Raw genomic sequence first — 24,309 nt, forward strand, 5'->3', positions numbered from 1 at the left:
CGTTCTAGTCCACGGCCTCCAGGGGGCGCTCACCCGCGGTGGAATAAGTCGACGAAGCCCATGTACCGGAAGGAGAGCAGCCATATTGCGGTGAGACAGCGAGTTGAGCCGGTCAGTCCCCCCCATCGTCGCGGAGTGTCTTAGAACGGTAACCATGCTGTCCATGCAGGCGTTTGGGGACAATGGAAAGATGAGAGACTATCACTACACCGGCCCGGTGGAACACAGGTTTTCGCCGTACACTTTCAACGGGGGGTGAGTGACGCTCTGGCGGGTAGCCGCTAGCCACCTAGCACCGCCGCTATCTTGTTTCGGTTAGCTCTGGGCTACTGTTAGCTAGCGAGGGAGCCGTCAGTTATGATTTCGCTGTGTTTTCCCCCCCCCAGGACTGTGCTTGCACTTGCCGGGGAAGACTTCGCCATCGTAGCTTCAGACACGAGACTGAGTGAAGGCTACTCCATCCACAGCCGCGACTCTCCGAAATGCTACAGGCTGTAAGTGCTTCATCATCCAGCGCCGTCTGCTCGGCTCGTCCCGCAGTAGGAAGGAAGCGTCGCTTGATTCAAGAAAGAAGCGCTGTGTGCAACGGTGCAAATTAATTATAGAAACACAGATGAACACTAACATACAGCCTATATGTTGAAGTCTATATTGAATATATATGTACGGATAATGAAAATGTAACAATTGGTACCCTAGACACGGCACGCCGTATTATGGGCTTTTTAAAATATATATTTATATCAGGGCACTGGATATGACAAGTACTTTTAACACTTTAAGTACATTTAACAGCAATTTCTTGCATAGTCTTACTTTGGTAAATAGGCCTTGTGGTACTTTCACTTTCACTTCAGTCATTTGTACTTTTCCTTTAGGAAAAGAGTGACTACAGAGTGTCTCTTCCACCACTGCATGATAACAACCTATGTTTTTATAACATTTTCATAGACATTTTGCAAAGTGCCTCACTTTAACCAAAGCCAATGAAATAGAAATGATAAAGGTCCAGGTTAGTCGCAGCAATGGCAATAATAGGACCAATTAAAGACAAACAATCAATTAAACCTGGTTATTAATGCCCTCCTTGTTCAAAGGAAAATAAAACAATGTGCAGCGCCTCAGAGTCATAACCTGCACAGTTATACCAAACTGGATGATGATGTCGTGCCGTGTCCCATTTAAAAGCCCTTTCAGAGTGATAGTCCCAAATTGGGTGATGTTACCTGTGTTTTTTTAAATAAATAAATAAAAAATCCCATATAATAATTTTACTAATTTTGGGGGGGGTATAACTACTCCTACAGATATGGTCCGATGTTCATCAAACTTGGACCACAGCATATCTGGACAAACCCGAACACAATTATTTGGTTTCTTGTCCATGGATTCCACGATTTCCAGGCACTTCCTCCCAGAGAATGGCTAGAATAATAACAATAGAAATCTGAACAAAAACAGTATGATTCCAGACCTTCGGGCTGGACCCCTAAAAAGCAAACGAGCAACATGTATTTAATAGAAAATATGTAAATATTATACTCTTTAAGTTTTTGGTCATCAATTTAGACCTTGGAGGATCCTGATCATTCATCGTTGGTCTCTCACAGTAGTTCAGGGCCTTTTCTGTAGATTAGACTGAGCGAGACGACATTAAGAAAGATCTTAATGACTGGCCTTCACTGGGACGCACAGCTTCACTGACTTTATGCTTTTCCTCTTAACTCATGCAGGACAGACACCACGGTCATCGGCTGCAGCGGTTTCCATGGCGACTGCTTGACTCTTACAAAAATTATTGATGCCCGGCTAAAGGTATATTTGCCTTCTTTTGTGTATTCATTGAAGTTTGAACCTAATGGTAAACTGTTTACTGAGACTTGTACATATTACTTGGTCTTCAGCAAAGCAATTTATTATTCCCATCAGACTACAGCTTTCTTTCTAAAGCCTAGATTATGCCCAATGAATTTTACGGTTCATACCGACAGTATCACGACTTGATTGCCGGCCCACAGCTTTTGTTTTGGGCGTGGCCTCTACTGCATCTACAGTTTTACTCCCGTTGGTTAATTATTTTCTTTCCTTGTTCTATCAGATGTACAAGCACTCGAACAACAAGATGATGACCAGCGGGGCCATCGCAGCCATGTTGTCCACCATCCTCTATGGCAGGAGGTTCTTTCCCTACTACGTCTACAACATCATTGGAGGACTGGATGAGGAGGGTTGGTACCTCCAGCAGTAACTCTTGTTAAAAAAAAAATTTCTTCCCCTGTTTTTTAAATTGTTTTTATTAATACTAATTTCATTCATAGTCAGGGTTGAAATATGTTCTGCCAATCGTAAACCTATCCAAGATTGTTTACAATTTTGACTATAGGTTCCATGTTTGTTACTATGCTCCATTACTGTGCTGTTGCAACAACCTGGTTTCTGTTAGTGGTGTAATAACATGCAGTGCATGTTATGTAATAAAGTAATGTGCTTTAATTGGTGTAGTTAATTTTATGCATCATTATTAACAAGAACAAAAACTACTTTCACTTAGTTGTGCTTTATTCTTAACAACAAGGAAATTTTTGGACTTGGTTGAGCGATGGTTACCAATGACTTAAGTGTGGATTAAATATTTTTAGCCTCTTTTTAGATCTACATTTTTACAATGACTTATTCCTAATTAAATTTGTTACTCTGTTTTGTAGGCAAAGGAGCAGTGTACAGCTTTGACCCGGTGGGATCTTATCAGAGAGACACCTACAAGGCTGGAGGATCAGCAAGCGCCATGCTACAGCCACTTCTCGACAACCAGGTAGTCATTTTATTCTGGTGCTGAGTAAAATGACCTGTCGTTTGGAAGTTCGATTTCCCTCGACTACTAGTGTCAAAACTCATCTTTGTCCTTGAGCAAGACTAAGAGCTTTGGGAGGCTTTAACTGTAAAGGGCTTTATGTGGCTGGAAAAGTGTGATTAACTTATGTGAGTAAGTGAAAGTTAACAAATTGGATCATACAGTGAATTGGTAGCTTTTTAAGTTTCATTTATATTGATGTAGCAAATAAGGACACCGCAAAATATTTTGTCGTTCAAAATAACAATTTTTGTTGAGTGGGAAAAATAACTGAAAACAAAAAAGAAGATATTGTGGAACTCAATAATTTGTTTTATTACAGTCTAAGCTATCACATTCCTTTATTTTGATAGGGATTTTTAGTTTTTGTTCTGCCTACTTTTCCTTTCGCAGATTGGTTTTAAGAACATGGAGGGTGTGCAGCATGTTCCTCTGACTCTCGAGAAGGCAACCCAGCTGGTCAAAGACGTCTTCATCTCAGCGGCAGAAAGAGACGTCTACACCGGGGACGCTCTCCGGATCTGTGTCGTCACCAAGGACGGCATCAAGGAGGAGACTCTCCCGTTGAGGAAGGACTAATTTCTGGCATAATTGACACTATTAAGAATAAAGTGCTGGAGTTGTACGTTCCATTTTTATTTTTTATATATGTTGGATGCATATAGGTTATGACCTCCAATTAAAGCAGCGTTATGTTACTTTTGGTATTGAAGCCCCTACAATTTCTGAGTACAATTGCACTTTCACACCACTGTCGTAAAACTTGCCCGAAAACAATTAACCGTATTTCACAGGACAGATTTGAACCTTTATCGTGTACACCGAGGCTACAGCACCCCTTGCGCAGACCTTTTCACCCCCCGGAAAAAAATGTTCATTGAATGCTTAATCCTTCCAGAATACAGCAAAATATGTGCCGCCCCCCCCAATTATTATTATTTTTTTTATCAGCTTTTACTTTCTTAGAAAACAGAAAATAACTTGAATCATTTACAGATTTCTTGTATTTACACTTGTAGTAGATACAAAATAAACAAATACTAACAAACTAACAAAAGTCAGATAATACTGGTAAAGTAGCCATGTAAAACTTTGATCACTCACATTTTAGATCAACTATTCAATCCAAAGGTCACTGAGAAATATTCATACTTTTAGCCTGCAAAAAGATTAATCTATAAAAGCCTATTAAGAAACCTTCACCTAAAGGGGATGAACATAAAGAACAAATTGACTTTTAATTGTTTCCTTGTTAATCGAAAAAGTTTAGAGTACAGCGCCAAAACAAAGTGTGTCACTGTACAACACTGTAATTCACCGATTGAATTTAAACAACTGGAGATCTCAAAACTTTTGGCCATGTCTGTCATATAGAAATGGTGGAATTTATGTTGGTGTTGTCCATGTTTCTTTGCAGTTGTAGTCTTGACTAATGATTCCGCAGCAGCAACATGTCAGTGACTGAAATTGCTCTCGGTAAAACAGCATCGGGCTTCCGAGCAGCATCCATTTTGGTAATATTTATGACAAACCACACAAGCCTCTGTACATTGTGCAATAAGTACATTTTGTCGGTAAGCTCAGACCATCACAGTCCCAGATAAACCATCTAAAGGAACAAACTGGTAAAGACTTGAACACAGCATTTAGCCTCATCCGTGGTCAAAAAGATGTGTGCACAATGCAGTTTGCGTTCAATGTTAAATTTCTAAGGGCACAACACTGTTGTATACCCTGACTGTTTATTTTGTTAATACCATGGCTGGCGGATATGATTTAGTGTAGGCAGTTGTTTGACCATTTAAAGAAATGCATTTTGGTGAGATGAAAATACTTAAATAACTTATGGTCTAGATGGAAGACTAAGAATTGGGACCCCACTCACTAGACTCCAGTCACTTGAACTTGAACTAGACTCTCCTCACTAGACTCCCCTCACTGGACTCCCCTCGCTGGACTCCCCTCGCTAGACTCCCCTCACTAGACTCCACTCAAAACAGAAAACAGACAATCTTCAAGTGCATTACATACATATGGCACACTGTACTGGTGGTGGTTGTCTTGGCTCCAAGCCGTTTTGAGCTGATTTACTTATATTCATGATGGCACTGCCTGAGCTATTAATTACCCAGATAACCACTCTGTATCATTGTGGTGAGCAGAAAAACATCTCAGAATGCACGACACATCGGAGCTTGAGGCAGATGGGCTACAACAGCAGAAGACCATGTCGGGGTTCCACTTCTGTCAGCCAAGAACAGAAAGCTGAGGCTGCAGTGGGCACGTGCTCAAAGGTGGACAGTTGAGGACTGAAAAAAACGTAGCCTGGTCTGATGAATCTCCATTTCTGCTGAAGCTCACAGATGGTAGGGTCAGAATTTGGCGGCGAAAGTATGAATCCATGGACCCAGCCTTCCTTGTGTCAACAGTCCAACAGACTGGTGGCGGTGGTGTAATAGTGTGGAATTATTTTCTTGGCACACTTTGGACCTGTTAATATCAATCAATCATGGCTTGAATGCCACAGCCTATTTGAGTATTGTTACTGACAATGTGCATCCCTTCATGGCAACAATTTACCACCTTCTCTAATGTCTACTTCCAGCTTGACGATGCACCGTGTCACAAAGCAAAAGTCCTCTCAAACTGGTTTCATGAACACGACAATGAGTTCAGTGTTCTTCAGTACCTTCCCAGTCACCGGGTCTGAATCCAATAGAACACCTTAGGGATGTGAGAACAGGAGATTTCGCAGCGTAACCTTTTGTCCGTTTCTGTTCACCTATAGTCCAGGCCACTTGTAACCTGGACACAAACAATGGCACTGATTGGTCCTTAAGTGGCGCCATAATATCTGCCACCACGTCTGTCATAGCAAAGTGAAACCATGATGCACATTGCAGCTGGACTTTCTGAACAATTTTGCAATCAGGACCGAGAATGTCTGCCTATAATTTGATCCCGCCATTTTGAATTTTTTTAAAAAACCTTCAAAGACTTTTTTTTAAGAAACCCTAAAGGGTCAGGTTCTTGAGAAGTGAATTAGTTTCCAGGGCAGGTCCACGGGATACGCATCAACACAGCTTGAGAAAAAACTAGGGGATTGGTCTGGTCAAAAATCTGTGAAATTATTAGCCAATCAATTTCAAAGTATGATGAGGAAAAAAAACATTAAATTTGCTGTAAAATCATGACCCCGTAATAAATCCACTTGAAATGTGTCAGGGCAGCCAGAAACATGGTGTTATTTTGATATTTGCACAACAAAAGATGTACACAAAGCCTTATCCAGGACGGGCTCTTTGGCCTTGAGGTCAGTGTTTGCCCGCACTACAGACTCTACCTTTAAAGTGAGGCGTTCTGTACGGTCCACATGGCACAGTTCCATCCATTTTGCCAGCACCAACCGACCGCTAGGACCCAAAACCTAACACCTCTTGGCCCACAGTGACCCCTATTATAGGCACTGAGCATCCAGGTGGATCTAGAGAAGTGCAAGGCGTTGGACGTACTGTGCACAATGTCACTTCTTTCGTTCATTCCTTGTCGTTTGGTGGAACCTGGTCCGTTGCTGCCCTGCAACATTATTTGTATGTTGCTTCGCTATGAACAGAAGGCGTTAATAGTTGAACAATGCTGAATGCCACAAATATACATATTTAAAAATAACTAAAATCGATGAATTAAATCGGCTACCATTTTCTCATTAGTACTTTTAAATTGATTCATTCTGGGTTTATATCGCTTATTATTGGTCAAAAAGACTCATTCTTAATTTTGTGTTGTAACTTTTGGATTCACACACATTTGGATGATTAACAATTCAAAAACAGACAAACAGGAATTTGCACTCCATGTGCAACGCGACCACGCCATGACTCGACAATATAATTTCACTTTATTTTATTAACTTCCATTCACTTGAACAAAACTCTTTGAGATCAACATTTTCAAAACATATACATGAACAACCTGTGAACCTCAGGCGTAGTACTGGAGGTTGGCCTTCTTCTTGGCTTGGACCTCCAGGATTCCCTCCATGTAATCCTCATGGTTGAGCTCCGTGGCCCCGCGGCGCAGGGCGATCATTCCGGCCTCCACGCACACGGCTTTGCACTGGGCTCCGTTGAAGTCGTCGGTGCAGCGCGCCAGCTCCTCGTAGTTGACGTCGGGGCTGACGTTCATCTTACGGGAGTGGATCTGCATGATCCGGGCTCTGGCCTCTTCGTTGGGCATGGGGAATTCAATCTTCCTGTCGAGGCGACCTGAGCGGAGCAACGCCGGATCCAAGATGTCCACCCTGTTGGTCGCGGCAATCACCTAGAAATAAACAGATAAATAAAAATCAATGAATGCAGAAATGTGTTTCAAATAAAAAGTTTGTTTCTTGCTGAAAGTTTGTTTCTGACCCACTGGACATTCAAATTGTGATGGCCATTTTGAAAGCAAGAAGACTGTCCAAAATCCTTGTCAATTAAGCCCCGCTACATATATTCATGGATATCTACAGTACATGATTTGTTAATTGTGGCAGCACAAGTCAAATATACCAGAGAGAGTCAGTATACCAGTCAATATACCAGTCCTGACTTTGTCAGAAGCCAAAGTCAGGATACCAGCTCTGATCTCACACTGAAAGAGAACCATCAGTAGGCCATAATAATAAGCAGGTAAACAAACAGGTAACCCTAAGCCAACGTTTTAGTGCTTCTTATGGAGCTACCTCAGCCCAAGAGCTGACAGTCGGGAGCAGTTACCTTGACTTGCATGTTGGGCTGGAATCCATCCAGCTGGTTGAGGAGCTCCAACATCGTTCTCTGAACTTCTCTGTCGCCGGCCTTCTCGCTGTCAAACCGCTTCGTCCCGATGGCATCCAGCTCGTCTATGAAGATGATGGACGGCGCCTTCTCTTTGGCCAGGGCAAATGCGTCTCTCACCAGCTTGGCCCCGTCTCCGATGAACATCTGGACGAGCTGGGGGCCGGCCAGCTTCAGGAAGGTGGCCTTGGTTTGAGCGGCACAAGCCCGGGCCAGGAGCGTTTTCCCGGTGCCGGGAGGTCCGTACATCAGGACCCCCTTCGGGGGCTGGATGCCCAAGTTCTCAAACTTCTCCTTGTGGTTCATGGGCAGCACGATGGCCTCCACCAGCTCCTGGATCTGCTTGTCCAGGCCCCCTATGTCGCTGTACTGCTCGGTGGGACGCTCGTCCACCTCCATGGCCTTCACCCTGGAGTCGTACTCCGTGGGCAGGGTCTCCAGGATCAGGTAGGAGTCCTTGTTGACCCCCACCAGGTCCCCGGGCTTCAGCTTCTCGGCGTCCACCAGGCCGATCACCGGCAGGAAGTAGGTCTGCCGGGTGGAGGTCTTGATCACCGCGCACTTGCCCTTCCTCTGGGAGTCCAGGTCGATGTTGGCCCCGTCCTCCTCCTGGTCGTTGGGGTCCACGTCCAGCAGCTCGATCACGTTGGACACGAGGTACGGCAGCGTCTTGTTGACTTTGATCTTCTCGGTGTTCTCTTTGATTTTGTCCTTCATCGCCTGCAGCTCGTGGGTCACCCGCAGCACCTCGCTCTTCATGATCTTGATCTCGCTGTCCAGGAGACGGGTGCGCTGGACGATCTCCTCCGTGGACATTTTCAAAACCTCTTCGCCGATCCCGTCCTCCACCTCGTCCCAAACTGATTTGTCACCCAGCGACGCCATTTTTTTTTCTCTCTCTCCCCCTCTTCCGCCTCCCGCTTTGTCGAAACGGCGACGTGTGACGCGCCCGGAAGTCGGTGGTGAAAGGTTCGGCTCCGGTTTTCGGATTCGGTTCCCGACGAGTCACTCGCCAGAAAGAGTCGTTCGCCTTTCCGACCCTTCGTTCGTCAGATTCGGTGTGTGTGTGTGTGTGTGTGTGTGTGTGTGTGTGCGTGTGCGTGCGTGCGTGCGCGTGTGTGTGCGTGTGTGATGTTGTGGAATTGGCGGTGAGTCAGAGCTTCCATTGAACGAGTCACAAGAGGCATTCAATCCTGTTGAAAATAATTTATTTAGGCGGGCGATTGCAAAATATGGATCCCCTGAATATTTCAGTCTAACCCCCGCAAACATTATTTTGGCGGGTACAATGTTAATCACAAAATAATTCACTTAAGTCTTGATTTTTTTTTTTTTTTTTTGTGGAACGTGAAAATGTAAATCAGTCACATTAACTCACACACATTACTGTGTCACTGTTCAGGGTTGTTCGTGATGCCGTATTGCTGCGCCGTACTGTTGTATACTGTGCTGTATTATCCCAAACACTACCTCACACTATTCACATTCACATGCCACTTTAATTCACATGCCACTTTAATTGCACATATCTGTATATACATAGGCATATTCCTTCAACCTATTCCATTTTATTTCGATTTATTTTTTATTGTATTTTATTCTATATATTTTTTATCTTATTCTATAAGTTTTCCACTTACTGTATTACGTTTTAGGTGTCAGTTAGTCGGTCTATTAGAAAGGAATTTTCTACTTTTTATTTTATTTTATTTTTGTACTTTTTCCTAGGACTTATTGTGTGCTATCACCGGGTGCGTTGCATTACATTTCACTGCATATATGTATGGAAGTATGTACATGTATGTGACAAATAAAAAATCTTGAATCTTGAATCTTGAACATGAATTACACCGAATTCCTTTGCTTTTCTTTTTCGCGGTACTTTAACGTACTTCTCAGTTGAAAAGAGCGGATCGTTCGCATCGATAACCGGAAGCGATACACGGTCGTTCCGGAAGCAGCTCGCACGAGAGCGCAAAGACACCCCCCCGCCCCCCCCACTCTCCCCGGCACCGTAAAGCGCAGCCCTCCGTGCTACGGACCGAAACGGACCGAGACCAGGTACGGTTCGTGTCAACACGGCGGAGCGCGGCGTGCCCGTGCGTTTCGCCCCCCGGTGCACCGTTCTAGAGCCGAATTCGACGTTGTTCCCTGCGGCCGCCGGGGTTCGGAATAAGCGGTTAGCTGGCCGTGCTATGCTAACCCAGCTAACCAGCCCGCACTGTGTTTCAACCTGTTCGGCAACGCGACGCGCAGCCGAGGCGCTGGGTTCGTGTCCTGGTGGTTGTGGGTGGTTTTTTTTCCGTTGTTTTCTTGGGGGGGGAGGGTTGCATACGGAGCCGCCACGAGTTGTAAGGACGCTCTCATTAAGTGACCGAGTCAGAGCGAACACTGCCGGTGCTCTTGAGCAAGCTGTCAAGGCGCTGAATTGGCGCCACCGCCACATGAACCCCGCTGGTGTGTTGTGGATGATGTCGTTTGAGAACGTCGTCGACTCCTTGTCTGTTCAGTTTTACCTTGTTGTTTTTTTTGTTTTTTTTTAACGCATTGCTTCGTTTTTTTATTTTTATTGTTGCATTTATAGACTTTTTAGGCTTCCATTAAGTGTTACATTTTTATGACTATTTTGTTCTAATTGACCTCCCATAGTGTTACGTTTCATGCCGCTTGTCTGCCTGTGAAGCGCCGTGTAACAGTGTTTTAAAAAGTTGTATTCACTTTTGGCTGTCTGTTTTATGGTAACCTCACTATTTCTCTGCAGGGAACTTAGGGTGGATAACAACTGGCAGTGGGAAAAAGTATTTTCCTTCCAGCACATCCCTGGTCCCTGTGCAGAAGGCCTGTCTTTCTAGACACTTTGCCTCCATCTTACTGAAGACAGGAGGAGGAGATGGATCAGAACAACAGCCTGCCACCCTACCAGGGGCTGGCGTCCCCGCAGGTGAGTGGCGACTTGGCGAAACTCACCTTTGCGGTTGCAACTGATTTTTATTCTTGGAAAAACGCAAACAAAAAAAACCCACTCTCTAGCCCTGCAAAAGTCAAAATTGTTGGTAATAGCTCATTGTTTGTTTGTTTTTCTTTACTATTCATCTTTACTGACTTGATTTATATCCACAGAGGTGCACAGTCATGTAAATTTGCGAGCAACCCAAATCCTCTACTGCTGAAAACCTGCACTACTGCAGGAAGCACCAAGCATGGCCTTAATTAGTTTCCAGTGATTTTCCCAAACTATGGATCCCCTGAATATTTTAGTCTAACCCCCACTACAAAGCCAACATTGTAGTTTGCAACTACAAAACAGCTTATATTGTTAAAATTTGTTATCACCATGTGCCCTCTTTTTAGACTCTTGTTCAATATATTTTAATAATGGTTGGTGACATTGTTTTGGTTTAACGCCTGCAGCCAAGTTGAATCTCTAAATGAACATTTAGCTGCAATCAACATTTGAAGTTAAGTTAAAACCTCTTGGCAGCAAATTCAATTCAAAGACTAATGCTCCATTCACGTGGATTACGGGAGACAGCGAATTGGAAGTCATGTTGGAAGAATTACAGCTGGATATTATGTGCTAAGGACATGGAGAAAGTGTGGAGCCGACTTTACTGAGCATGTGTGCCGTGGCTGCCGGAGTTTCGCAATTCAGTGATGGACCCGGTAGATGCTGTGTTCTCTGGAACATCGCACTTAAATGGCTTAAATAAAAACTGTGGATTGATATAAAAGTTGTTTCTTTTCTATTTATTAATTGCATGGAGGCTGTTTGGTGCTTGTAGCGAGGGAACAGATGGAGGATTTGGACATGGTGGTCTTGTGTGGCAATTTTATATGAGTAATTAATAATGGGGCTTCTATTGCCAGTGGAAACTAGGTGATCAGCCATTGATCACTATCGGGAAACAGATCTCTATAGATGTGCTCTCTCGAAGCCACATAACAATATCCATAAATATATCCATAATGCAAAATAATCCATGGTCAAGGGTGTTTGGAGATGAATATGATGTTAAGGATCATAGACTTAAATTAAGGTACACAAGGGATACAGCAAGTGCATTTCTCCTTTCACTGTCCATGTTGGGAATGAATGAATGACGTGACATCCAAATACGTTTTGGAGGGAATTTAGAATTTGTTTGAGTTCACAATAAAATATTCATAGTAAGCTCCATTTTTATAGCCACATGCATTACTTAAATTATTGTGTATAATTACAGTGACAATCACCATAGCAACATATCGTCACACTTGTTTTGTTTTGCTGTTGTACCCCCCTCTCCGGTGCCATGCAGAAAGTGCCGTTATCCCATTCCTGTCTGCCGTGTTCCATGTGAAAGCAGCATAAAACATGAAGGGAAACCGATGTCATTTTCTTGACTGGGTTGATTGGTCAGGCAGGTGGAAGCCATGATTACCTGCCCTGGGGCAGAGTGGATATACAGTATATCTCCTCCTCGGTTGCTCACATTCAATTGTAACGTTGCATTACTGCCCTCTTCTGCTACTAAAGAGAGAGAGTGGGAGTGAGTGTGTGTGTGTGACCAACCTTTCTATACTGATGAAGGAGGGTCGGTCAGGTCAGTGTGTGCAATGGAGAAGTGGCTTAGCTCCTCTCCACCGCTCTCAGTAGGCATCTTTAGTGACTGTGGTGAGCTACCCTGCGGCAAGGAGGTCCAGTTGTCGTGGAAACATGTGTAAACGCATTTGGGGAATACCCCCAGTTGCCACAACTACTGGGGGTATTAGTCATATGATGTATTTGTGATGTCACAACTCTTCCCCTATATAGCTGAGTATTATTAGGCTTTGTTAAAAATTGAGATTGACTTAATGATAGCTCTCAGTACTGTAAGGGTGAAGCAAAAGAAAGTATATGAAGGATGGCAGTTCAGAAGTGGAAGTTTTACTGGAATGGAGAGGAAAGAGGAGGACATTTGCACAGCATGCAAAATAAGGTAGGAGTAAATGAAAATAGGGGAAGAAATAGACACAAAGAGACCATTGTAACAAGATTAAGAATTGGACCTGTTGGGCTGAACAAAACACTGTTTATGCTAGGAAAGAGCCAACAGGAAAGTGGATCTTGTCAGGAATGAACATATTTTAATCAGGTGTCAAAGATAGAAGGTGGGAACAAATGGAAGTGGAATTCAAACGGATAATGCATAGGGACTAGGTTTTGAAGAGGAGAGGACTATATCATAGTGGCATTGCCTGGGTGTTAAAAGTGTGAATGTGATAGTTCAACAGTGCGAGTCTACTCTTCTGCTTGGGATTTTATCGCGGCTTGCATCCTGTACTGATGCATTACCGCACTCATCTTAACTTTTCTCACTGCTTCTGCACATGAGACCCCATTTCACGCCGCTGTGTGTGAGGCAAACCGCCCCGAGAGCCCAAGAGGAATAATTGGTGATCTGACAGATGTGCGCAAACTGCAAAACAAGGTCTTGTATGCAAAAGCAGTCAGAACAGAGAAAAGACTGGATGCAAGTAGTCTTCGGCGATCGTGCCAAATTCCAATCACCGAAAGGATAGCTGGGGGGCAGCAATATGTGATTTTATCCGGGGTGGTCCGAGCGTATAGAACCTAATATAATGTTGCAAATGCGGTCTCCTCTTTCTAGAATTTACAGGATTCACTATTTACAAGTAAACTATTTACACAAAGGCATCCAGTTTTTACTAAATTAAGTCCTAATAGCAACGGGGAGACGTACAGTAAACTGTACTTACACATTTTCAATGCTTTGATTTTTACTGGCAGATTAAAAAATTCAAAAATAAATCGTCTGTCATCAATGTCAATTGCGATCGATGGAGTCGATAGACGATTTAATCGCGAATCTGCCCAAGCCTAGCTAAAAGCCGCAATAAAAACTCATCCTCAAGGTGCAATCAGTTTTACAGCAAAGAAGGAGGATTCCTCTTCTAGTTTTTATCAGACACCGTACGGTGAATGCCAGTATTTCCTAACCAGATTCTTGCATCATAAACTATTCTACAAATGCTAAATTGTCTTTGTTTTCCCGGCAGGGTGCCATGACCCCAGGCATGCCTATGTTCAGTCCCATGATGCCGTACGGCTCGGGCCTGACGCCCCAGCCTGTCCAGAACACCAGCAGTCTGTCACTCCTGGAGGAACAACAGAGACAACAGCAGCAGCAGCAGCAGCAGCAACAACAGCAACAGGCACAGCAGGCCAACTCGGGTATGCTCAAGATTTTAATAATGTTCTTTCAAATCATCCTGAGAGAGTCTGATCCCTGTATTGTACTTTTATTAAAATCTTTATCAATCTATCAATATATGCTGCTCTGTACTAATAGGTACTAACATCTTGGTGTTTTTGACCGTGGCATGATTGTTGGCGACAGACAGGATGGTTTGAGTAACCGCTGGTCTCCTGAGATTTTCACGCACAATAGTCTAGAGTTTAGTCGTAATGGTGTGACAAACAAGACATCTAGTGAGCGGCAGTTCTGTGGACAGACTTTGTTGATAAGAGAGGTCAACGGAGAATGGCCAGACTTGTTGGAGCTGACAGAAAGGCTACGGTAACTCAGATAACCAGTCTGTATCATTGTGGTGAGGAGAAAACTTCTCAGAATGCACAACACGCCAGAGCATGAGGTGGATGGGCTACAACAGCAGAAGACCACGTCGGGTTCCACTTCTGTCAGCCAAGAACAGAAAGCTGAGGCTGCAATGGGCACAGGCTCACCAAAACTGGACAGATTGGGGAAAACGTAGCCTGGTCTGATGAATCTCCATTTCTGCTGAGGCACACAGATGGTAGGGTCAGGATTTGGCACCAGAAGTATGAATCCATGGACCCAGCCTGCCTTGTGTCAACAGTCCAACAGACTGGTGGCGGTGGTGTAAAAGTCTGGGAAATTTTTCTTTGGTCCTGTTAATACCAACCAATCATGGCTTGAATGCCACAGCCTGTTTGAGTATTGCTGCTGACAGATAATATGCGCCCCTTCATGGAAAAAATGCATACATCTTCTAACGTCTACTTCCAGCATGATAATGCACCGTGTCACAAAGAAAAAGTTGTCTCAAACTGCTTCCATGAACATGACAATGAGTTCAATGTTCTTCAGTACCTTCCCAGTCACCGACTCTGAATCCAACACCACACCTTTTTGAATATGATAGAACGGGAGATTTGCAGCATAAATGTGCAGCTGACAAATCTTCAGGAATTGTGTGATTCACTCATATCAACATGAACCAGAATCTCAAAGGAGATTGTGGAATCCATGGCAAGAAGAATTGAGGCCTTCTTTTTAAATAAAAAGAAGGCCCTACCAAGTATTAGGGGGTGTGTGTGTGTGTGTGTGTGTGTGTGTGTGTGTGTGTGTGTGTGTGTGTGTGTGTGTGTGTGTGTGTGTGTGTGTGTGTTCCTGATCCCTGCAGGCTGTCACCCAATTTACTTGTCCTAATCACTTTGTTTTCCTTGCATGAGGGACAGAAAAAAGCGTGGTATTTGGCAGATTTTTGATATTTGTAAGACTGTTTTCTCCAAAATGACTCTGAACTGTGGAGCCCTAAATTCACTACGTGCTTGTATCCACCGAACTCTCTAGGTCTTGCTGGGGCGTCAGGGCAGGCCCCCCAGCTTTTCCACTCCCAGGCAGTCGGGGGCTCCACCACCACAGCTCTGCCAGGAAACACGCCTCTCTACACCACGCCCCTGACTCCTATGACGCCTGTCACACCCGCCACACCGGCGTCGGAGAGCTCTGGAATAGTACCACAGCTTCAGTACGTTCAGTCATGATTCCGACGTGTGTTGTGTGAAAGTACAATTCACTCTGAAACTATATTACACTGGACAGAAAAGAGTGGGATGGAAATCAGGAACAAGATCTGATGTTACCAGTCCTATTCCTAGATGCAACTGTTATACTGTTTCACTGTCAAATAATTGATGCTAGACTTTGTTAATGTTTACTTTCTTTGTGTTGTTAAAAAAAAAACTAAAAAAAAAAACGTTACCCTTTTTATTTTTGTGTTTTTATTTTTTGGTCTCTTCCATGTTCTTTTCCCATTTCAGGAACATAGTATCTACGGTGAATCTGGGCTGTAAACTTGACTTAAAGACCATTGCTCTGAGAGCCAGAAATGCTGAGTACAATCCCAAGGTGAGAAAAACACTACCATAATACAAAGTTATTTTAATGTACTAGTACATGCCCTTTGAAATGTAAAACTTTGTTAGGACATTTTAATGTCACAGTTTAACAAAATGTCAATGATTCAGTCCTGCGTCCTGCATGCTCGTTCAAAATGGCAAAGTAAAAAAAAAAAAAAAAAAGAAATCTAAGGGGTCTCTTGTGTGCGTGATGTTGAGGGTCACCCGCCATGCGCTCGGCTCGCATCTCCAGCACTTCCTTGTACATCTTGTGCTTCACACGTTGAATGATGTCACAAATCACCCCACTTAGTGGAATTGGATGATGTCCCAAACCACCTCACTGTTGGCTTGTTTATTTAAATTTTATTAATATTACACGTGTAGCATGCACTAAATTCAGCACTGCACTTCCTTGGGTCCCCAGCAATACACCCGCCAAGTGCGAAGTAGATCGGATGAACGGTTGTCGAGATAATCAAAGGACAAACCAAGTCCTAGAATTATAGATCGTAGATAGATGTATAATACACATCAAAGCCGTCCTCTTTTTCACGAGCTAAACTGTTTTTGTTTTTTTTGTTTTTTTTTCCCCCTCAGCGTTTTGCTGCTGTTATCATGAGAATCCGAGAGCCCAGGACCACTGCGCTCATCTTCAGCTCTGGGAAGATGGTGTGCACAGGAGCCAAGAGGTATTTTTTATGTTAGGGATGCCATGGTGAGAAATTTTCCCCATCGGTTAATAAACTCATGACACCAGTGTTACCGGCTACACCGGACACTTTACAGCGGGGGTGGGGGTGGTGGTGTGTGTGTGCGGATGCAGATTGTCCCCGTTAAGCTGCGCTGATTACTGATGGAGAGAGACAGGTCCCAATCTATACCTGAGCAAAGGTCTCCTAGAGCCTTCTCTCCTCCCCTGATAAGCAGACCGGCGTGCACTAGCAGACACTTTGACTTCTGTAGCGTCCGACTAAGTATTGATAATTGATAATTGATTTTTTTGTTCGCATTTGATGATCGTCAGAGCGTCGTGTAACACAGATAACCGCAGCAACCCTACAACATTGGTGTGACCAAATAGTTTTCTGCATATTAGTAGGCGTTTCTATGGCTTAACTACAATAGTTGCAACAAAAATATTCCTGACTTTAAATTTCCTTTCTTTATCCCCAATTTTGACAACCCCTCCTCCTTTCTATCCCATCCAGTGAGGAGCAGTCGAGGTTAGCGGCCAGGAAATACGCCCGTGTGGTGCAGAAGCTGGGTTTCCCAGCCAAGTTCCTGGACTTCAAGATCCAGAATATGGTCGGCAGCTGTGACGTCAAGTTCCCCATCAGGCTAGAAGGTCTGGTCCTCACCCACCAGCAGTTCAGCAGGTACATGGATCTCATTCGACATATGTGACCCTCCGCAGCAAAACCCGCAATGTAGCGCATTTCTAAAATGGCCAGGAGCCGCTAAATAAGACGAAAAAACCTTTCTAGAAGGAAAATTTGATTTTTCCAGATTAGTGTTCCTTTGTGGGGTTTTTTTGGTTTGTTTTTTGTTTTTTCATCAACGTATTTTCAAAGCCGAGTTTGATTTATGAATAGTAGAAAAATGTTAAACCGTGGAGGTAAATATTCCCGTTAGATTACATGGGAAAACACGGTTCACTTACTGAGATGCTGAACAATGATTCCTCCATATTCCATGTGATGTGAAGTCACAATGTGAAACCGTTTTGATGGAATTCAACCTTTACATCGTACGTGTTTTATACACACACCTGGATTAGTTGTGTAGGCGGCGTAACACGCAAATAAGAAAAGCTGACGTCCCTTCTGTAAACAAGACGCGGCACCAAAAGTACCTAAAATCTGCAGTGGGTCACATATTTTAAGATCTGTACAGACTAAAGCTGGAGTATAGGAAGGTTGCAACCACGTGACTTACGACTCTCGAGGGTTTAAATTGCACAAATATTAGCGGATCGTGGACAAACCCTCACGTTGCTCATGGATTACTAGGAAGCAAAACTATGGAGAATCAGAGAATCAAAGAATAAGAACTGTTTTTGGAAGCCAGGCGAGAAGTTTTGGTCACATCGCTATGGTAACGTCATTAACAAGAACAAACAATGGTTGTTGATTGGAACATTTTATGTGGAAAAGTTTAGTGATTGGTTCCATTTGGGAGCATTTTGTTTTGTCATATTCACAATGCGTTTTTGAGGGGATTGGACAAAATTGCAAGTCTCTCAGAAATAATGTGGGGATTGATTGAATTTGCATCAATTGAACTATACCAAGACCTTTTTGAGATTGAAGTTATTTTTTTGTGTAAAGAATTTCAAAAGTTCAAATCTCTTTGTTTCTCTCTCAGTTACGAACCGGAGCTCTTCCCGGGTCTGATCTACAGAATGATCAAACCCAGAATCGTCCTGCTCATCTTCGTCTCCGGGAAGGTTGTGCTCACAGGTAACGTTTGCTCTTCAGCTCCTTCTTTAATTTACCATCAGTGGGTTCCGATGTCAATCTTGAACGGACAACCGGCTTTGAACTCACAAGAAAGTTTGAGGTTGTTTTTGGAGATTCCCCTGGGAGGCAGTTGGTACATGGGGGGGGGGGTTATTATAAACAAGAACAATGCAAAAAAAAAAAAACCAAAGGCTGCACTGTTATGCCTGTATGCACCGGGGATGGGGCGGGGTCCGGCGTTGTGCCGTTGGGTCCGTAACGACATTGCTTGTGGAATGACCGCAGCTGCTCCCCCACATCATGATGCGTCTGTGTTCACTCCTGTCCAGGGGCCAAGGTGAGGGGGGAGATCTACGAGGCGTTTGAGAACATCTATCCCATCCTGAAAGGCTTCCGCAAGACGACGTAGACGCCCCACGCCTTCATCCACCCTTCCCCGTCCCCTCTTTTTTTACTTTTTTAAGTATGTTGGAAGTCTGCTCTCTGTAGACTTGTTGAATGGAACTGCTGTCGAGGCTGTTGTACAGGGATGTGACCGGTGCCCCGCCCACCCCACCCCACCCCCACACCCCCGGACTGGAGAAAGACTTTCTCTTCCAGCAACTTGGTTTTTTTTCACCCCCCTCGTCACATCCGAACGTTCATCTTTGGACAACCTGCTCCTCACCCTTCTGGGGTTTCATTTTGGCTTTGTCTCATCAAATCCCTGTTTGTACATATAAGGTAGGTCTTCTGAGTTTATGAAGGAAGCTTTCATTGGAGCCATTTTCATGTGTAAACAACTTATGCAGAGATACTAGGAAGCATTCTGACATTTTATTTTCAGCAGTTTTAATATATATATTTTTTAAGTTTCTTGTTTGTCATTAAAGTTCCCCCTCTTATGTCTGGTTGTGCAGCGAAATCGGACTGCAAGATTTATCTTCAGAATTGTTTTGTAAGTTTTAACTGTAACAAGAATTTTTTATTTTTTTTATTTTATTTTTTTTAATCCCACACTGAGTTCACAGATGGAAAATTCCACTTTTCCTCATTTCAGTAGATTTACTTCAAAATTCAAAAATTTCAATATTAACGGATTACAAGCTGCCTGCCAAGATATAACTGAAAATGTTTTTATAAATTGGTAATTATAGACTTGAAAGTCTATTAATCGCTGCCTTATTGTTGTTTTTCTTTTAATAAAAATTTGAACGGCCATGTTCTTAATCTGGGCCAACAAAAATGTTTGCGGTTACAATAATACAACTGCTTTAAGGTTTTTATCTCTGGTAGGAATGAAGTCATCTCAAAATCCATTCAATGTAAGTGTTCTGTATGAAGAAACTGCATCTTCGCTCAATTTGCTTTGACTTTTGGAATGGATGTGTTTTCTTACATGAATGTATTATGGGGAAAGCTTAAGGGTTAAATTAAGGTTACCAATGCTCTTTCACGTAAATAGAACCCAAGCACATTGTTTCAAAATGTTGGTTATGTATTCCAGCGACGTCTATTCACTAGCACTGAAGGGCAGTTCGACAGTTGGTCAGATATGCCTCATGTTGCCATGTTTATAAGTACTTTATATTTTCTTGTTTTGGCATTTTTAGATATTTTTAAAGGTATGTTTTCACAACTTATGCTTTAGCATATGCAAACAATTCTTCTGGAAAAATTCTGTCACGGTTGTCTCTATTGAGTGAGTAGCCAAATTCAAAGTTCATGGAATTCACAAGCGTAGTCTCAGTTGTAGACATCTATTATGAACATTTAAACTGTCAAGCAGATGTAACAGCATTCTAACATCCACTAAGGTATTTTTACAAAATGCATTTTTTATTCCAGCTTAAAATTCCTAGTTTGCTGCTATGTGCATAAATAAACATACATTGACCTACAGGAGATCTTGTTGAAATGTATTATTTCACGACTTAACAAAACTGATTACTAAACTGTCAGCCAATTGTGTTTCCTAGATACAGTGGGGGGAAGGTGTACAGTAGTATTTGATACACTGCTGATTTTGCAGGTTTTCCTACTTACAAAGCATGTAGAGGTCTGTCATTATCATAGGTACACTTCAACTGTGAAAGACTGAATCTAAAACAAAAATCCAGAAAATCATATTGTATGATTTTTTTTTTTTAAATAATGAATTTGCATTTTATCGCATGAAATAAGTATTTGATCACCTACCAACCAGTAATAATTCCGGCTCTCACAGACCTGATCGTTTTTCTTTAAGAAGCCCTCCCATTCTCCACTCATTACCTGTATTAACTGTACCTTTTTGAACTTGTTACCTGTATAAAAGACACCTGTCCACAATCAATCAGACTCAGATCACATCATGGCCAAGAGTTTGGCTTTGGTTTGGTTCTAGGAACCACAGCTCAAAACAAAAAGGAAGTAAATCAATGTCTGGTACCAAGCGTGGACATCGTTGTCTGGGCTGATAAGGAGCTTGCTGACACAAAAGGCACTACAGAGAAAAAAAATGGCTGATCAAAATTATTTTTTGAACAGAAACCATTGGTCTACCTAAAGAATGAAAAGGCATGTCTAGCATGGAAATAAATAAAACATCTCTAACTGTTTAAATCTGTAGTGTGTAATAAAATTCATTAGCTTCTCTGCAGGCATGCCAATACACCAATAGCCCTGGAACAATTTAAGAGTCTTCCCTTGAGGATAGATAACTCAAGAGTTTACTGGTGACTCGATTGCATTTGATGTAATGATTCACTGCCCAATACTTATTAGACGACAGTATACAATACAATAATACATATGTTCGATATGATTGAACAAGAAAGTGATTCAATGAGAGTAAAAGCATTGTCAATGTCTCAAGTTGACAACGAGAGAAGCGCGGTGACCGGATGCTTTGGCCGGAGACTGATGGAGCCAGGAAACTTGACATGAATCCAAAATCTGTCTATAGCTTTTGCTCTGAACTGAAATCCTGCTTCCAAACGACCTCGGAGCAATAGCTGTTGTCGTGGCTACAGCTTGCAGGGCATGAGTACACAGCCAGCGTGCCCCAGTCAACACTGGCCCCCGTGGAGTCAACGCACAGACTGTTCAGCAGCTGTGGCATCACCTGGAGTGACAGAGAAGTAAATCAGACCAATGTGTACTTCTGTTCTATGTACGTTACTTTATGAACCCGTCGGGATGATCAGCAACATGCACAGTACTAAGCCAAAAAATAAATCGACAATATATATCAATGACTTGTATGAAAAGTGGATCATCTCAGAAAAACACTAAGTACTTGAGTATTTGCAAAGTTCAAATTGAAATATTGAAGCCGATGTGCTTCCCATGAGCTACAGGTCTCAAAAATCTGCGTTTTTCAGGCACACACCAAAGTGCCACGTCGTTGCTCTTTAAAAAAAAAAAAAAGTTTTATATAAATCACTACTGAAAATAAAAACTATCTCTAAAAAAGAGCATAGCAGCCAGAATGGGGAATGCAGCAGCGTAGGTAAATAGAGTGCATACAAAACGCTGAGCGATTGCAAACTCGGGAAAGAAGTTGGAATTCAAAACAGACCTACCTGGAACTCAAAGACCCTCTTGGCGCCACAGGTGCATTCTGGGATATCGTCATCAGTGGGCACGTGCTGGGAGGAAACCCATAATGGAAAACCACCTCGACTGTAACGCAGCACCTAAAAAGTGCAATACAGTCAGGCCGAACATCTACACCGTTGCGCCTCAGGTTTTGCAGAACTTTGGGATGGGCTGGATTTCTTCAGCGTAACTAAGTAGGTAAATGCAGGTTGTGGTGTGAGCGATCAGGACAACGGTTTTGTTTTTCCTACCTGGTGCGGTTCTGGGGCAACTCTGTTTTTAAAGCGCTGGAAAACCTTGTTGTCTTCAGTCTCGTGCATCGCCATCTCTTCAAGGTCTGTCTCCGCCAGTGCTGAGTGGGAACAGGAGGAAACGTGAATTAGGACGCCTGGAGGGATCGAAATTAGAAAGAGCAAAGCCACCTCTAAAATTTTGATATCGACCAGGATCGTATCGCTCCTTGAAAAGATTATTCCAGACTTCGCAAGTAGTTATATCAGGTTCTTGTAAATACTGTGGGCAGACTTGGGAAATGTTTGATACTTTTTCGATACTAACTTAAACATCACCAAGTATGAAAAAAGGAAACTTTAATCAATTGTTCCTTCAAAGTTAAAAACAAAAGTAGAAAAAGAAAACTGGAAATAAGTGATTTCCATGGCTTTATTTATCCATAGAAATCAGAAAAATTGCCAGTCATCAAGATGTATGCCATCTCCTCCAGCACCAATATGATAAAGCAATGGCTAATGACTTTGTAGAAAGCAATATTACATGAAAAATAAAACCTTCAGATATTCTGGGGTTTTTTCAGTATTATAAAAGCACAGTTAGAATCAAACTCACAATCTGCCACGGCATCACAGTTTACACTCTTCTGAGCGGCCTCCTCTTCCTGCTCCTCCTCCGTCTCTTCCTGCTCCTCCTCCGTCTCTTCCTCCCCGTGCGTCTCTTCAGGCTCGGTAACCAGCTCAGACTCGGGAAACAGGAACGGCGACGCTGCGTCGCTGGCGACCGCTGCATGGAGAGCGAGAAAGAGAAACCACATCATGCTTGACACTCAAAAACCTCATATTTTTCAGTTCGATAAAACTTTTGATTCTTAATGCTTTGAAATGCAATGAATGTACATGTACAGGAATTTTGTCTAAGGAAAATACAAACTATATTTTGTTTGAAGGATTCCAAGCCTTCGCTGACAAAGTGTAATGTGACAGTGAGGTGGTAACAAATTAGGAGTGTTTAATGATGACTAATTATTTCAACAATTTTGTCATGTCATGGTGCTTTTCCATCAGTTAAGACCACGGAGCTAAATCATTCTGTGATGTTTGTGTTTGTGTGTGTGCTGCTGTATTTTTGGTAACACAGCTAGCACACTGAGAAGCTTGCATATGGAACAGTTGGTAAGCTGCTGTTGGGTTTTCTACACGTGGAGTTTTCTTGACAAAACACTGTGGAAAACACACACACACACACACACACACACACACACACACACACACACACACACACACACACACACACACACACACACACACACACACACACACACACACACACACACACACACCTTGGCTGCCGCACTCCCTCTTGTGTGTGTGCTTCCAGTGGAGGGTCTGGTGGTGCTTGCTACAGTAGGTTACGGTGTGACAGCGGGAGCAGGCTTTGTTACCGGGGCAACCACAAACCCAACACAGCTTCACCCCGGTGACAGGCAACACGGCGTGGTCCACTCCGGGATCACCGGAGGATTCCTCATCTAGGATCATGAAGAAGAATCATCGTGAATCGGTAGGGTTTAACGCCCATAAACAGCGAACCGGGGAACGTCTGGTAGCTTTGTTCCGTCTGAAATTTGGTTTGGCTTTCAAAACAACAGCTTCACCAAAAACGTACTTACCCGGGGGAGGGTCATAGGGGTAGAATTCATTCGCTCTGGGGAGCTGGCTTCGGAATACTGGCAAAAAGGGAAGGAAACACAGGACGTCGTTCTCACTTTAGGTGAAAATCCAGCGACTTTTGATCGGGGACGAAAGGAGTTTCGAATGTGTGCGAAGATAATAAGCGCAGCTAAGTGTTTGTTCTGGTACCTTTCATACAGCGGCCATCATTGCGTGTGTAGCACTCGGCAGTTTTGCAGCAGAATAGAAAGATTGTTCTGTGGAAGCATCCATCTTGGTCCAAAATCGGTGCGTACACCTGGAACATATATGAAGTTGTTGTAATAACACTGTCATGAATTAGTCATAACCCATTCGTTTATTAGCCGTGCACATTTTGTATATTCTGTATATTGTGTATTGTGTATATTATAGTGGAGAGCATCCTGACAGGCAACATCACTGCCTGGTTTGGGAACTGTACTGCTCAGGACAGGCGGGCCCTGCAGAGGGTGGTGCGTTCAGCTGAACGTACCACTGGAACTACCCTCCCCCCCTTGCAGGAGTTATACACCAGGAGGTGTAG

At 43.2% G+C, this 24,309-nt stretch overlaps 4 protein-coding genes across 4 annotated transcripts in view; 2 read left to right on the top strand and 2 right to left on the bottom strand.

Annotated features, from left to right (window-relative positions):
• The first annotated feature begins 83 nt into the window (after positions 1-83).
• On the top strand, positions 84-3,549 carry psmb1 (proteasome 20S subunit beta 1). Its single transcript, XM_079998276.1, has 6 exons — positions 84-255; positions 387-494; positions 1,734-1,815; positions 2,099-2,228; positions 2,706-2,812; positions 3,245-3,549. Exons 1-6 carry the CDS (start codon positions 155-157, stop codon positions 3,428-3,430), a joined length of 714 nt encoding a protein of 237 aa, XP_079854402.1. The 5' UTR covers positions 84-154; the 3' UTR covers positions 3,431-3,549.
• A 3,190-nt stretch (positions 3,550-6,739) lies between these two features.
• psmc3 (proteasome 26S subunit, ATPase 3) lies at positions 6,740-8,594 on the bottom strand. The gene is made up of 2 exons (XM_079997454.1): positions 7,609-8,594; positions 6,740-7,171 (listed from the first exon to the last, which is right to left on the bottom strand). The coding sequence occupies exons 1-2, from the start codon at positions 8,551-8,553 to the stop codon at positions 6,833-6,835; spliced, it is 1,284 nt and encodes a 427-aa protein (XP_079853580.1). The 5' UTR covers positions 8,554-8,594; the 3' UTR covers positions 6,740-6,832.
• Positions 8,595-9,670: 1,076 nt separating this feature from the next.
• Positions 9,671-18,715, top strand: tbp (TATA box binding protein). Its single transcript, XM_079997894.1, has 9 exons — positions 9,671-9,729; positions 10,430-10,609; positions 13,711-13,885; positions 15,270-15,447; positions 15,740-15,827; positions 16,418-16,509; positions 17,029-17,196; positions 18,185-18,279; positions 18,609-18,715. The coding sequence occupies exons 2-9, from the start codon at positions 10,559-10,561 to the stop codon at positions 18,686-18,688; spliced, it is 927 nt and encodes a 308-aa protein (XP_079854020.1). The 5' UTR covers positions 9,671-9,729; positions 10,430-10,558; the 3' UTR covers positions 18,689-18,715.
• A 2,465-nt stretch (positions 18,716-21,180) lies between these two features.
• Positions 21,181-24,309, bottom strand: part of pdcd2 (programmed cell death 2) — a gene marked incomplete at its 5' end in the record, with an annotated part of 4,134 nt that continues 1,005 nt past the window's right edge. The window contains 7 exons of the mRNA XM_079997239.1: positions 21,181-21,364; positions 21,825-21,938; positions 22,092-22,192; positions 22,687-22,857; positions 23,414-23,602; positions 23,744-23,800; positions 23,934-24,042. Of these exons, the coding sequence (XP_079853365.1) occupies positions 21,200-21,364; positions 21,825-21,938; positions 22,092-22,192; positions 22,687-22,857; positions 23,414-23,602; positions 23,744-23,800; positions 23,934-24,042 (906 nt within the window). The 3' untranslated portion in view covers positions 21,181-21,199. The remainder of the gene's footprint in view (positions 21,365-21,824; positions 21,939-22,091; positions 22,193-22,686; positions 22,858-23,413; positions 23,603-23,743; positions 23,801-23,933; positions 24,043-24,309) is intronic.

Source organism: Zeus faber (assembly GCF_960531495.2).
Source record: "Zeus faber genome assembly, chromosome: 3".
Classification (NCBI taxonomy): Eukaryota; Metazoa; Chordata; class Actinopteri; order Zeiformes; family Zeidae; genus Zeus; species Zeus faber.